This window comes from Lagenorhynchus albirostris, chromosome 11 (genome assembly GCF_949774975.1).
Source record: "Lagenorhynchus albirostris chromosome 11, mLagAlb1.1, whole genome shotgun sequence".
NCBI lineage: Eukaryota > Metazoa > Chordata > Mammalia > Artiodactyla > Delphinidae > Lagenorhynchus > Lagenorhynchus albirostris.
The window spans coordinates 60,697,140-60,711,217 of record NC_083105.1 but is presented as its reverse complement, the minus strand read 5'-3'; the positions used below and the strand labels follow the sequence as shown (position 1 = coordinate 60,711,217).

The 14,078-nt window shown below is 54.1% G+C and overlaps 3 protein-coding genes across 8 annotated transcripts in view; 2 read left to right on the top strand and 1 right to left on the bottom strand.

Annotated features, from left to right (window-relative positions):
* Window positions 1-1,428, top strand: part of ZNF740 (zinc finger protein 740) — a 44,979-nt gene extending 43,551 nt beyond the window's left edge. The window contains exon 6 of one of the 2 annotated variants that reach the window (XM_060166123.1): window positions 295-1,428. In XM_060166123.1, coding sequence (XP_060022106.1) covers window positions 295-360 — 66 coding nt within the window. In that variant the 3' untranslated portion in view covers window positions 361-1,428. The remainder of the gene's footprint in view (window positions 1-294) is intronic. The other variant, XM_060166119.1, reaches the window with a different exon arrangement.
* The window catches only part of RARG (retinoic acid receptor gamma), a 20,327-nt gene extending 18,837 nt beyond the window's left edge, over window positions 1-1,490 (bottom strand). The window contains exon 1 of one of the 3 annotated variants that reach the window (XM_060166109.1): window positions 1,345-1,490. The gene's annotated coding sequence lies outside the window, so the exon portion shown is untranslated. The remainder of the gene's footprint in view (window positions 1-1,344) is intronic. The other 2 variants (XM_060166110.1, XM_060166107.1) reach the window with 2 other exon arrangements.
* Window positions 1-14,078, top strand: part of LOC132529524 (sperm mitochondrial-associated cysteine-rich protein) — a 20,459-nt gene extending 6,381 nt beyond the window's left edge. Inside the window, exons 2-4 of one of the 3 annotated variants that reach the window (XM_060166126.1) lie at window positions 295-349; window positions 9,282-10,102; window positions 11,828-14,078. In XM_060166126.1, coding sequence (XP_060022109.1) covers window positions 9,303-9,815 — 513 coding nt within the window. In that variant the 5' untranslated portion in view covers window positions 295-349; window positions 9,282-9,302 and the 3' untranslated portion in view covers window positions 9,816-10,102; window positions 11,828-14,078. Of the gene's footprint in view, window positions 1-294; window positions 350-1,861; window positions 2,240-8,989; window positions 9,096-9,281; window positions 10,103-11,827 lie in introns of those variants that run through there. The other 2 variants (XM_060166128.1, XM_060166127.1) reach the window with 2 other exon arrangements.

The window sequence follows — 14,078 nt, the reverse complement described above, 5'->3', positions numbered from 1 at the left end:
CCCAGGAGGCAGGCAGGCAAGGCCGGTGGAATGTGTGTGGGCATCAGAGGGCATGGGTAGGGTGGGGCAGAGGGGGGAACTGGAGGTGCCAGTTGGGTGGCTTTCTGAGCCAGGGGGTGGGGGTGTGCCGGGACGGGGGTGTGTGCCCTGTGCTGCCTATTAGGCTCTAAGCCACGGCGTGTGTGTACATGTGTGTGTGAGTGTGTGTTTCCCTATTTGGGATACCCAAGCTCCAGACACCCTTCACACACTGCCTCCTGCCCCCTTCCCTGTCCTCTATCTTCTCGCCTCCAGGATATGGGACACTGCCTGTGGTCCTCAACCCCCAGTCAGCATCTGAGGAGTGATGGTAAGGGGTAAGGGCAGGAGCCTCAGACCTGAGGACTCGGACGGCAGAGGACTCCCTCTGCCCTGGATGTGGGCCCTGAAGGGGCACAGTCATCTCAGGTTCTTGCCCTACGGGCCCCTCCTCGGGCTCCCTTGCCCACCACCCCACCTCACCCCCTGCCCAACCCTGCATACTCTTACTCTCTGGCCACCTGCAGAGATTCCCTCCTACAAACTGGGTCAGGTTGAGGGAACTGGGCTGTAAGTGCTAGAGACAGTGAGGCAGCGTCAGTGAGGCTCCAGGACTGGAACTCCCAGGTCCCTGCCCCAGTCTCCCTGTTCTTCCTTTGTACCATTCGGGCTCCCCTCAAGAATACTCCAGAGGAGCCCCCGACCTTGGCTGGAGGGAGCCCGGACTCACACCCAAGGTTGCGGATATGAGAGGGAATCCTGCACTGCGGTTCAAGGCAACTTCACAGACCCCTATCCCATCCATTTGTCTCTCCAAACTGCTGGACCCAGACGGCCAGAATCACTTGCCTCTGGACCTTTTCCTCGCCCTTCTGTTGTCCAAGCTGTGGCATTCCACTAGGGAAGGATCAGCGCGGACCAGAAATCCTCCCCTCGGATTCCCCAGGGAAAGCCTCAGGGGAGGCGGATGGTGGACCTTCCCCGCAGGAGGGGACCCTATCTGCCCTCACACTCCAGGCACAAACATAGGATAGAAGGCCCCTGGCTGAAGACTCTTCCCTCAAAGCTCTCCCCGACTACTCACCGCAGTGAAGGGTGGATAAAGCCCAGCCCAGCCCAGCCTGTCTAAAATCTTCCCCATTCCCTTCCCACATCAGGGCTGACCCCCAAGTCGGGGCAGGAAGTCCCCCTCCACCCCTGCGGATAGCCGGACCAGCGCGGGGAGGAACTGAGCCGGCGTGGCTCCCGGCGCCCCCGCCCCCGGCCCACCTCGCCGGAGGACCCGGGCGTCCGCGGCGGCCGAGCCTGCTTCCCCGCCTGACTCACCTGGAGGGGGAGGGAGGGGGAAGGGAGGCCGCCGAGCCCCGAGGTCCCGGCGTCGGGCGGTCGCGGGGATAGAGCGTCGCAGTGGCAGGGGCTCTCGGTGATGGGGGGCTCTGGGGGGGCACAGACTCTAGGCTGGGACGGTCCCGGGGCCTCTCGGAGCCCGCCCGCCCACGTGACCGCCCCAAAATATCCGACACATTTTCTCCCAAACCGCACACTGACTCTGCAGGCGGGGACACGGAAAATATTTTCTTTCTTTTTCTCCCTCCCCACCCCCCCACATCCCTCCCAGCCTGGCTCCCTCCTCCCTCTCCCGCCCTCGCTCCTCCCTCCCCTGCCGCCTGCCCCTGCCCGGCTCCCTCCTCGGTGCCCTGGGGCTGGGGGGCGGGGGGGGGCGGCGGGGTGGGTGGGAGGGGGGCTGGGCGGGGCGGGCCAGGACGCCTGGGTCTCTGTCCCGCCCATTTGCTGGGCTACTTTGGCTCCGTCCCCGGGAGGCCGGGCAAGGCTGGCAGAAGAGGTCAGTGTCCTGGGCCCATGATGCTACCCTTTCTCTCTGGCACTTTTCCCCTTCCTGCCATTTGGGGGGACTGGTTGAGTCCTCTGGCCGGGCTGTGGTTCACGGAAGCCAGTTTCCGTACCTCTGCTGGGTAGGCAGTGGGGGGCTGTATCCACGTCCCCCCCAAGGGGTGGAGTGACCGCGCAGGGATATGCCAGAGCGGATGCCACTGTCTTTACCCTTCGCTTAGCCTTCACCTGCAGGTCAAAGTAGGCTCCACTTCCGCTTGCCTACCCCAGCCTGTCCTTTGGTCCCAAGAGCAAACTGGTTGAACTAGTGGAGGTTGTGCGGATGCTAAGTCCCGGGCTTCAAGACCTCTTCCCTGTCACCCTGCCTTGAGTAAGCTTGGGCTAGGGCTTCTGGGTCCCTGGCTGCCTACATTTAGGCTGGGGTGGAGGGCAAGGGGAACTGTAGCTGGGAGTGGAAGGAGCCTGGGGCTGGGTGTGAGGGGGAAAGCCCAAGTCGGGGGGTGTGTCTGCCTTACCTAGAGCCTGCCTGCCTGCCTGCCTGCTGGATGCACCACAGATGTTGTTGACTCCAGCCGCGCGCGCGTGTGCGTGTGCGTGTGCGTGTGCGTGTGTGTGTGCAGGCACGCGCAACCAGTGTCAGTGTCAGGGTCTGATGGGGACATTTCTCTGACTTCAATGTGACCACCACAGACTCTCAGTCCTAGAGTAGGAACCCCGGGGCGTCAGCGTCCATTCTACTGAGGGCAGAGCAAGAGAAGAGTCCAAGCTCTATACATGGAGCTCCAACATTCCTACAGGAGCTAGGGTGGGAGAGAGAAAGTGGAGAAGGGCAGCAGTAGCAGTGGGGGCTGGACTCGGCTGGAGAGATGCGCCCAAGGGACCTTCCCCAGCAACAGTTCTGGGGTGGCCAGCACTGGGGACACTGAGTCTTGGTCATGTCACGTTTCCCATACCGGAATCACTTTGCTCTGTCCTCACTGCCACCCTAGGGACCAGGTAGCCTCCCTCCGGGGAAAGGGAAAGGCCACTTCTGGTAGCCAGAGTCAGGCGAAGGGGAGAGGAAAGAGGGGCCTGCTGTGGCTCTCTCAGGAGAACAGGAGCCGTTGATGGGGTGCAGACAAGGCCCTCCCTTTCACACTGGGGGTGGGAAGAGCCGGGAACAGGTACTCCAGGGTCCCGTCCCCAGGTGGCCTGGCTGCTGTTGACTTTGCTTGGTTACCCTGGGAGCAGCTCTCAGCACTGTGAGAGGGGCGGGTGTCGGAGAGTTGGACCGAGGCGTTCAGGCTGGGGTGGGATGGCACTCAGCCTTTGTGGCAGGGATCCCTGTCAGGAGCCTGCGAAGTTAACCCCTCCTGCCCTGGTGGTGGTGGTAGCTGGCGGAAGGAGGGCGGGCCTAGCTGCGGTTCGTGAGTGTGGCCCTAATTCCCCTTCCCTCTCCCAGCACATCTGCACTTGGTTTACAGTGAATGAGTCTCCTGTCCTCATGAACCGGGTGAGAGCACCACTCCCTCCCTGGCCCCTGGCCGGGCATCCTGACACAGAACCAGACACCACCCACCCCTGGAACGCTCTCCCTGCTGGGTAGCCCTTTCTCAACTCTTCCCCTTCTCCTTCTTAGAGGGGCTCAGGGTCTGGTCCCCCAGAGCTAGAGCTCTGAGACTATGCAGCCGGGGTAGCAAACGGGGCCCGGGAAGCTAACGGGGGACAAAACTCTTGGGTAGCCTGGAAAGAGAGAGCGGGTCTGGAATTCCATCTGTCTCTGCCTTCCTCTTTGTCTTGGTTTGTCTGTCTGTCTGCCTCTGTCTTTGTCTCTGGTGGGTGTTTGTCCATCTGTCTTGGTAACTGTGGCTCCGCCCTTCTGGCAGCCTGTACGGTCCCCAGCCAACGACAGCAGCCAGGGGGCGATGCCCAGGAAGACCCGCCCTGTGCCGGCCCCTCCCCTCGGGATTGCCTCGCCTCCGCCCCCGCCTCTCCCCAGGACCCAATGACTGGGGTCTGTGGGCTGCAGCGGTTTGGAAGTCAAACCAAACAGGCAGACTGGGGAGCAGAGAAGAGGGGCATTGTGAGGGGTTCAGATTCTTCTCTCCATCTTGCATTGCCGCCTGTGCTCTGTCCAGGGATTCTCGGAGGAAGCTGGAGAAGGGGGTCTCCCACTCTGGAAACTGGTAGCGAGAGCTCCCCTCATTTCTCTTTCTCTTGGGTCATCCCCAGTTCTAGGCTTTGCTCTGTTTGTGGTTGCTTCACTTGGTCACCCTGGCAACTTGGAGAAAATGATATCTTGGGGGCCCTAGGACCAGGCTTCCTTTGCTCCCTTCATCACGAAGACCAAAAGGAGAGATTGTGAGGAGAGGAAAAGGATCCACACATCTGTCCCAGCTGCCCTGATTTACCGTATTGCCCGCCCCTAGTTTTCACCCTTGCCGGCTCCCCATCAGCATCAGGACGCTGAACAGGCAACTTCCCCATGCCCAGGCTGGTACTGGGAGGATGTCCTAGGCCACGCTCAGAGGTGGCTGGCAGATGTCTTTGGGAGGTGGGGGGAGCTATGTTACAACCCCCAAGGACATCATTACGGCACAGAAGTACCATCGGGGCTTGGAGACCAGAGGCACCCAGGGAGAGCGTGAGGAAAACATGTACAACATGTGTCTTCTTTCCCTTCCTCCCCTCCTCTCCCACCTCCTCCCCCTAGGCCTGCTCCGTGCCGAGGCTGGTGCCAGCCTTGCCCTGGGTGCTTGCTCAGTTCCACCCCTTGTATCAGGCCTATGTTGCTGCTTGCCAGTTTGTTGGTTCTCCTGGTGAATGAGTTTGTGTGTGGAAGATACTTACCAGCCTCAGAGCTGCCCAGATCCCCACATAGAATAAGGCCTTGATTTTGAAACACAGCATTTTAGGACTGGCCTAAACAACTCTAGGAATTTCTTCCCTGAACATGCACCATTCATTAATTCAACGAATCTTCATTAAGCATCCGCTATATGCCAAGCACTGTGCTAGGCCCTGGGTATGGTCTCTGCCCTTGCGGGCTTATAGTCTGGTAGAGGAGTCAGACATGAAATAAATCACCCACAAAATTGCAAGTGACAACCAGCGTGGAGAGGTATAAGGTGCTGTGAGAATGGATAGTAGAAGAGTCTTTTCCCCCAGCCAAGGAGATTAGAAAAGAGTTTTGCGGGGGGGTGGGGAGGCAGTAGAGAGAAGGGAGGGCAGCAGAAGAGTATGTGCAAAGGCCCTGGAATCAGGGTCCTGGCTCCCAGCCACCCTGCTCCCCCAGAAAGAAGAAGGTCCCTCCTCAACTGGATTTTGATATGCTACAAGGGAGGGATGGTAAGCACCTCCTAATGGCCAAAGCAGGCCCCTGGGACACCTGGTGATCCTGCCCTGGAATGATTCCACCCATTCCTTCATCTCTTCCTCCAGAAAGGGAAACAGAGGCACAGATAGGGAGGAGGAATCCACACGCATAGGCCCGAGATTACATAGAGAAAACAAGGCCGCACATTGTTGGCAAATCCCTCAGGGTGAGGGATTCCTGAGTTTGCCTGGCTGGAGCCTCACCAGATAGAAAACCCTTCTACTCTGATCTGTTTGACCGTGCACCCTCCCCCTCTGGGATACAGCCCTGACCTGCTCCACTCCCTGGAATGAGGAGCATGTCTGCTTCCACAGTTGCCCGGAGTTTGTGAGCTGACTGCTCCAGGTGGCGGCCAGGCCCGGTGTGGGTGGGTGCAGCAGTCCGTTTTGTACAGAACCTCCATCCCGGGTTATGGGGTTATCTCTCCTCTGTCCACTGGGAGGCTTCCAGCCCCTCCTGCCCAGACACGGAGGTTCCAAGCTTCTTCCTTTCTGAAGAAAAGGGATGGAGGGTCCTTTGGAGGAGGGAGCAGGCTTCTTGTGGCCATGCCTCCTCCGGAGCTGGCAAAGAGGTCATGGGACCAATGGGGTTAAGTTCCAGCCCTGCTCTGACCCGTTTTCCTCCCTGTGCCCACATGCCCTGGGGCCAGGGTGTTGGGTGGGGCGGGCCTGGCACCCCTGCACCCACACCTGGGACTTCTCCTGGATGGAAACTCCCAGAACCCTGGTGTCCTACCTCCTCTGCCAGCTCCCACCAACAGCCTGGGTTCTGTTCACTTACAGTGGGATCTCCCTGTCTGCCAGCTCTCCTCCAGACTACATCTCCGCCTTAGCCCTGAGGGGCCCTGAGGATGTGGGCCCACTTTCTGGGACCATATTTGATGTCTGGCTGCCCTTTCTAGTGAACCCCTTCGAAGAAAAGATGTGGGGCTGGGGGGAGGGTGTTGGGAAGCTATCCTTCGTTGACCATCTCTATGTGCCAGGCGTTGTGCTAGGGCATGTACGTTACTCATTTAATCCACAAAGCGGTCCAGAGAAGTAGCAGTTATTATCAACCCCATCACAGGGGAGGGAGCTGAGAACCAGAGAGGTTAAGCAGCTTGCCCAATAGCATCACACAGCTAGCACATAGCAGAGCTAAGATGGGAACCTAGGTCTTGGTGGTCCTGAGGTCTCTTCACCACGACAGGCTTCCTCCTCTTCTGCAGCTGCCCACCTCTCCATGAGATGAGAGACTTGGAAAAAATCAGTTCAGTTCAATCCAACTCAGAAAACAGTTATTGAGCATCTGCTGTATGCCAGGCCCGGACAGGTGCCAGACCAGTGACAGGGAAGGTTGCTGACTCGAGGTCTAGTGGGAAAGATAGGTGTATGAACTCGGCAGTATCTAACTTCAGCATAATGATTTGAATGAGGCGGCATGGAGTGGAGAAAGAAACAGTACTTCTATTTTCTCTTTCTGAAAGAGTAAAGAAATATATTATGAACAGGGTACAGAATAAATTGGAATAAAGCGAATACCTACTCAGCTGGCATCCAGGTCAAGAAATAGAGTACTTCCTGCTCCAGAAGTTCCCATGTGACTCTCCCATCATCCCCTCCCTCCCTTAAGAAGTAACCACCATCCTGACTTTTGTGATAATTATTTCCTTCTTTTTCTTTATAGGATTAGCACCTATGTATGCATCCCTAATCAATATTACTTAATTTTGCCTGTTTTTGAGGTTTATATAAACGGAATGACACTGTATTACCCTTTTGTGTCGTACTTATTTTGCTCAACTTCTTGTTTGTGAGAGAGATCCAAACTGTTGCACATAACTGTCTTTTTTATTGTTACAGAGCATTCAGTTGCTTGAATATACCACAGTTAATTGTTTTATTCTACTGTTGGTGAAAGTTTGAGTTGTTTCCAGTCTGGGCTATCATAATGCCACTAAGAACATTCTTGTGTGTGTTTCCCAGTACATACATGCAAGAGTTTTTCTAGGCCGTAAAACTAAGAGTCAAAATGTATGTACAGGAAATCTCAATTTTTACCAGATAATGCCAAACTGTTTTCCAAAATGGTTGTATCAGTTACACAGGAAGCAGAACGTTCTAACCAGGGGCAGGTGGAGGATCAAGAAGACCCATACACCTTTCTTACCTAAAACTCTCAGTGGTCTTCTCTTTTCCTTGGAATAAGATCCAAGTCACTGCCGTGGCTCCCAGGGCCTCTACCTGGCTCTCTGCCTGTGCCATCTGACTCTCCCCTTTGCTCTTTGTACTTGCTGTCCCCCGTCTCTGGAATGTTCTTCCACTAGCTATCTCCATGGCTCTCTCCCTCACTTTCTTCAGGTCCTTGCTAAAATGTCACTTCTCACTGGCGCTTTCCCCGACCACTGAATCTTCTATTGCAACCTCCAGCCCTCCTTATACCCTTCTCAGCTTTAGTTTTCTTCGTAGTCCAGCCACCTGGGTTCCATTCAGCCTCAAGCAGCTCTCCCCTGGTCGGCCAGCATTTTTTTTTTTTTTTTTTTTTTGCCACGTGGCATGCAGGTTGGAAACTCAGAGTCTTAACCACTGGACTACCAGGGAAGTTCCTGCCAGTGCTTTTAGCTCCTCCCAAACCCTTAAGGGCCATCATAGTTGACTGTTTGGGTGCTGTCTAGCTGCCCCTCCTGAAGGGTCCACCTCTCTGAGTCATCACATCACCCTGTTTTCTTGTTGTTGTTGTTTTGTTTTTGCAGTACACGGGCCTCTCACTGTTGTGGCCTCTCCCGTTGCGGAGCACAGGCTCCGGACGCGCAGGCTCTGTGGCCATGGCTCACGGGCCCAGCCGCTCCGCGGCACGTGGGATCTTCCCGGACCGGGGCAGGAACCTGTGTCCCCTGCATCAGCAGGCGGACTCTCAACCACTGCGCCACCAGGGAAGCCCCCACCCTGTTGTTTTTCATAGCCGTTCCCTTGCTCTGAAGTAAGCTAATGTATTTGTTTGTTTACCTGTTTGGTTTTTGTCTCCACCCTGCCCCACCCCTCACTTTAAAGTAAGCTGTCTTGCTCTGTCCCATGGCCAGTGCCTGCTGCATGTCAGGCCCTCAAATAATAATTGTCCAGGCTGGTTGTCAGGCTCCCAGAGACAGCCAGCCCCTCCCCCAACCCTCACACCTGGGATTTGCCCTGTCTGGAAACTCCCAGAACCTAGGCTTCCTCCCTCCCCTGCCAGCTCCCACCAACATCCTGGCTCAGTCTCAGAGTCTCAGAGCATCTGCCGGTGCTGTTGCTGCTTCCGGACGGCTCCTCTAGGGACCATATGGGAGCCTGAAGCAGCCGTTCTGGCCTTCAGGGCTGGAGAGTGATGGGCAGGTGTCAGGTGCCTGGAGGTCAAGAAATACTTTTTTTTTTATTTTAATTAATTAATTTATTTATTTTTGGCTGCATTGGGTCTTCGTTGCAGTGCGCGGGCTTCTCATTGTGGTGGTTTCTCTTGTTGCAGAGCATGGGCTCTATGCGCACGGGCTTCAGTAGTTGTGGTATGCAGGCTCTAGAGTACAGGCTCAGTAGTTGTGGCTCGCGGGCTCTAGAGCGCAGGCTCAGTAGTTGTGGCACATGGGCTTGGTTGCTCCGCAGCATGTGGGATCCTCCCGGACCAGGGCTCGAACCCGTGTCCCCTGCATTGGCAGGCGGATTCTTAACCACTGTGCCACCAGGGAAGTTCCCAAGAAATACTTTCTGATTGAATAAAGGGGAAGACTTCAGAGATGATGGGACCTCGCCAGGTGGAGAAAAGAGAAAGGGCACTGGGAGCAGAAGGAAGAGTGGAAACAAAGGACTGGAGGCATGAAAGTGCACATGCTATTTGGAGGATGTGCTCTGGTCTGGTGCCCTTGGTAGGTTCTCAGTGGAGGGGAGGGGAGCAGGCAGGCCGGGAAGTGGAGGGCTAGCTGGGGAAGTCTGAGCTGCTGCAGGCTCAGAGAGGCTCAGCAGTGGCTTAAGTTTAATCCTGCCCACACCCCTGCTCCCCACTGTCCCCCCTCTGACACCACCCCTGCCCTCCCCTTCACCCAACCCCCCAGCCTGGCCGCTCCTGCAGCTGAATGGACTTCTCTCTGGGCCTACGTTTGGGGCCTCGGAACAAGAAGGCCAGCCACCAACATCCCCCTCCACCCTCCGGGCACGGCCCACCAGCTGCCTCCCCTTGTCTGTCCTGCCCCCCCTCTCCCTGTGCCTGCCCCTGCCCTGGCTGTCCGCCTCCCACCTGCTCCTGCACTACCTATCCCTATTATGCAGCTCCCTGCCCCTCCTGTCCCGGCCTCCCTGGCCCACCCTGTACCTGCCCCTGCCCTCCCTGCCCTGCCTGTCCGCCCTTGACTTGTCCCCTCAGTTCCTGCAGCCCCTGCTCTGCTCCGCATTTGACCTGCTGCCACCCCTCTCCCTGCCCCATGTACCCTTGCTCCAGGGGTCAAGCCGCCTGTTCCAGCTCCTGCTTGGGCTGCAGTGACAGCTGTGGCCGTGGCCGGGGGGCTGCCCGGGGACCTCCAGGCTCCGCCGGCCGCTGCAGCTGCTGCTTCAGGGGACACCGCACCTCTCGACACTGTCTGATAGTCTAGCTGGGCTGTTGCCCCTTGAGAGATTGCCAGTCTTCCAGGACACTTCTGCAGCTGCTTCCTCAGGGAGGAGGCAGAAGCTCTGGAGGACGGAGAAGGATCAGCTGGACCCCTCACCCAGGCAGGGAGAGGAGGCTGGCTGCTGAGATCCCCCGGCCTCCTCCTCAGTCCCGGGACGTCTGCTTTGAAGCTAGTTTCTGGGCGTGCTCTCACTGGTTCCAGAACCTCCTCTTCCGCAACTTCTGGAATGGAAAGTGTTCTTCTCAGAGCCTCTCCCACGGCCCCTGAAGGTGAGCAAGTTGGCCATTTTCCCCTCTGGTCACCCTCCCCTGGAGACCCGTCCTGGCTCATCTTCTCTGCAGTTTGCGTGGATGAGATGGATTCTTCCTCTAGAGGCGACAGGGGATCCTTTGTCCAGGGACCACTTTTCTTGCCCTGTGGACCTCCACCCATATCCCTAAATGACCCAAGAATCTCTGAATCCCTTACCTCTCATCATGAGCCTGGTAAGGAAGGTCAACGGCTCTTGGACCAGAAGAAGAGGCTGAGCAGAGAATTCTTGGTTCCTCCCTCCCCTTGGATATCATGACATCCTTCATGGTCCTTTGCTTCTAGGAACCTGGCGCTCTCACCTGGATGTCTTATCTCTCAAATCTCTGAGTGCTCGCCCAGCCCGCATGACCTCAATCTTCCAGCAATAATCCCACCTGTTACATCCATGCTCATCTGGCAGGGGGATGATGGAAGCTGGGAACCCTTGACTCAGGTTCCCAGTGATCCCGTTCACACATAGCTAGTCATAAGTCCCCTGTCCCTGCGGGTGGGGTTGGGGCTGGGGGTTTGGAGAAGCCACCAAGAGGAAGCTGGAAGTGATAGACCTTGGCATCTGCGTGGGACTGGATCTTAAGCTGAGAGCCCCTAAGCACCCCTCCACATTCCCCAAGTTCTCTGACGCTGGTCTGTTTCAGTCTTCTCTTTCTCAACCTCCTTCTCTGGAACCCTTTGTTCTTTCCTTTCTATCTCTGTTTATCCTTCTGCTTATCTTTCCTTCTAGCTTTCTACACCACTCTCTCCATTTTTGTTTCCTTGTTTCTATCACCTGGACTTTCTGCCTTCACCTAACTTGTATCTCTACATCTGTTTCCCCCACTCGTCCCTCCCTTTCCCCATCCAATTTAAAATCTTGTTTTCTTCCTTTTTTTTTTTAAATAAATTTTTTTTTGGCTGCGTTGGATCTTCGTTGTGGGCTTTCTCTAGTTGTGGAGAGCAGGGGCTACTCTTCGTTGCAGTGCGTGGGCTCTAGGCACAGGGGCTTCAGTAGTTGTGGCTCGGGCTCTAGAGCTCAGGCTCAATAGTTGAGCTCAGGCTTTAGAGCGCAGGCTCAGTAGTTTCAGCACATGGGCTTAGTTGCTACACCGCATGTGGGATCTTCCTGGACTAGGGATCAAACCCACGTCCCCTGCATTGGGACCACTGCGGTACCAGGGAAGTTCCTCTTCCTTGGTCTTTTGATTCACCTCCTGCCTCTCTCCTTTGTCCTATTCTGCTTCTGGGTGCAAGTCATTCTCGATCTCTTCCATTTCTATTTCCCTTTCTGTCTTTGTTCCTGTCTTCTGGGTCCAGCTGTTTTTCAATTCCTACCTCTCTTTCTGCCTCCCCAAAATCTGGTTTTTTTTCTCTCTCTCTCTCTCTCTCTGGGTCCTGCAGCTGCCTGCACACCAGGCCTATGTCATGCCCATCTCATTGCTGCCCAAGGGCCAGGACACCAAGTCCTCCATTGTCCAGCTGTCCCCCAAACACCCCATGCCCTGGAATGAGTGAGGGCTGGACAGAGCTACCAGAATAGACCCTTCTTCCCCTGCCCACTGTCCAGGCCATCCATCCCTACTCAGCTCTAAGCCCAAAACTTTTAAAAAATGAAGTTTTTCTCCCAGCTTCATATTCTGAAAATTGGCAACCAGAAAGAAAAAGAATTATGCATTTATGCTGCCTGTCCTGTGTAACTTATATTTCAGGGTGGCCAAATAGCTCTAAGTGGTGGAGAAAACTTCTTACTTACAGAAGAACTCCAGCTAATGTAGAAGGAATATGGAATTAGAAAAATCACCATTTTGCAACCCCTTAATGAAATAATTGATCAAAGCAAGAATCGTCAATGGATGAAACCAAGGATGGTGGTTGATGGAGAACTTTACAATGGAGGAATAAGGCTGTCACTACCTGACCCCACTGATGAATCTTAGCATCGCTAAAAATGGCACAACCACATGCCGTGTACCTCCTGATGTGATGCAATCTGAAGCACTCAGCACCACCTGTGAAGGACTCTTGCCAAACAAAGAAACAAACAAAAAAACTGAACATGATTCTAATCAAACCTCTAGAGCTAACCTCCATTTAATGAGAAATATGGGGGGTGGAGGAACAAATTAAATGACAAAACAAGGAAGTGAGAAAACATATCCAGAACGTGGGACATTCTAAAGGAGATCTGACTGGATTTCTTCAACTAGTCAATGGCTGGTGGTGGTGGTGGGGAGACCTTGTTTGGTTCCTGATTGGGACCACCCAATTGTAAAGAGACATTTTTAGACTGCTGGAAACATTTAATTATGAACTGAGTACTTACAATGCCAAGGAATCTGTGTTGATTTTGTTAAATGTGAAAATGGCTTTGAGGTTATGTAGGAAAAGGTCCGTATTTCAGATGCACACCGAGTATGGAGTGAAGTGATGTATTTAATTTTAAGTATTTTGGCAAACGAAAAAAGAAAGAAAGGAGGAGAAGAAACAAAGGGACAAAAATCAATATTGTTGAATTAAGTATATAGGGTTTCATAGAACTATGCTCTCTACCTTTATGTATGTTTGAACATTTTCATAACAGAGGTTTTAAATGATGCTCCTCTGGTAAGCATGGTTCCTAGTAATTCCCAGAGCATCCTCCCCACCTGCCCTGAAAGCCAGACTTCCCCTGTGACTCCCCACACAGAGACCCCAGCCCTCCTTGCCCTCTACTAGGAGTGTGTCCTAGAGATGGAATTGCACTCCCAGGCTGTCCTTTATCCCCTTCAGTCCCCTGCTGCTCAGCTGACACATTTCCCAGCTGTGCTTCACAGCCTCGAGGGGCCAGGGGAACCTTAAAGAGTTAACATATTTTGAATAGGTCCTACAATAAAAGTAATCCAAAATAATGTAATCTTCCTTAAAGTCTCTCTTTGTCAGGTGCTTCTGAGCAAAATGCACCTCAATAATGGAGAGCACTGGCCTCCATCCTGGAAAGCAGAAGACAAAGCACGTAAGGCCATCCTGTCCCACTCCCTGACTTCATTCAGGATGACCTCCTCCCTCAAAGAAAAGACCACCAGGAACTGAGAGACTGGGTGTCAGGAGTTCGAGGGGTTTCAGTCCAGGATCAGAATAGAAGGCCATTTCGATCCCTTATGCCCTCACTCACTGAATGACCTTGGGAAATGATGATTTTTGAGTCTTCGTGTTTCTAGACAAATGCATGGGAACCAATACCTTTTCTACTCTCTAGAAGTTTGCCAGTTAGGGATAAAGGCAACTTGGAACTTGTAGGATATAAATCTCAGCTGTTTACTTTATCATAAGAAAGTATTTCTCAAGTTATAATTCCAGATCCTCCCACCCTCTACCCTCCAAACTTTAGTATAAAGAAAAACCAACAGGGGCTTCCCTGGTGGCGCAGTGGTTGAGAATCTGCCTGCCAATGCAGGGTACACGGGTTTGAGCCCTGGTCTGGGAGGATCCCACGTGCCGTGGAGCAACTAGGCCCATGAGCCACAACTGCTGAGCCTGCGCGTCTGGAACTTCTGCTGTGCAACGAGAGAGGCCGCGACAGTGAGAGGCCTGCGCACCGCGATGAAGGGTGGCCCCCGCTTGCTGCAACTACAGAAAGTCCACGCACAGAAACGAAGACCCAACGCAGCCAAAAATAAATAAATTTTTTTTAAAAAGAAAACCAACATTTGCTAATCACCTGTGCAGGTGGGTGAACCCATTTAATCTTCTTAGAAATCATGAGTGTGGAACTGGAAAGATCTGGGTCCCAGTTCTGACTCTACCTCTTACCATGTGACTCTAGTCATGTTACTTAACCTTTCCAATTCTGAAGGATAATCACAGTAACTACCTAAAGGGTTGTTGTGACAGTTAAACAATTCATCTACAGCAGTTGGCCCAGGACTTCTTAAGACAGAACTTAGGTACATAATAACTGTTTGATAAGTGTTAGCAGCTAAT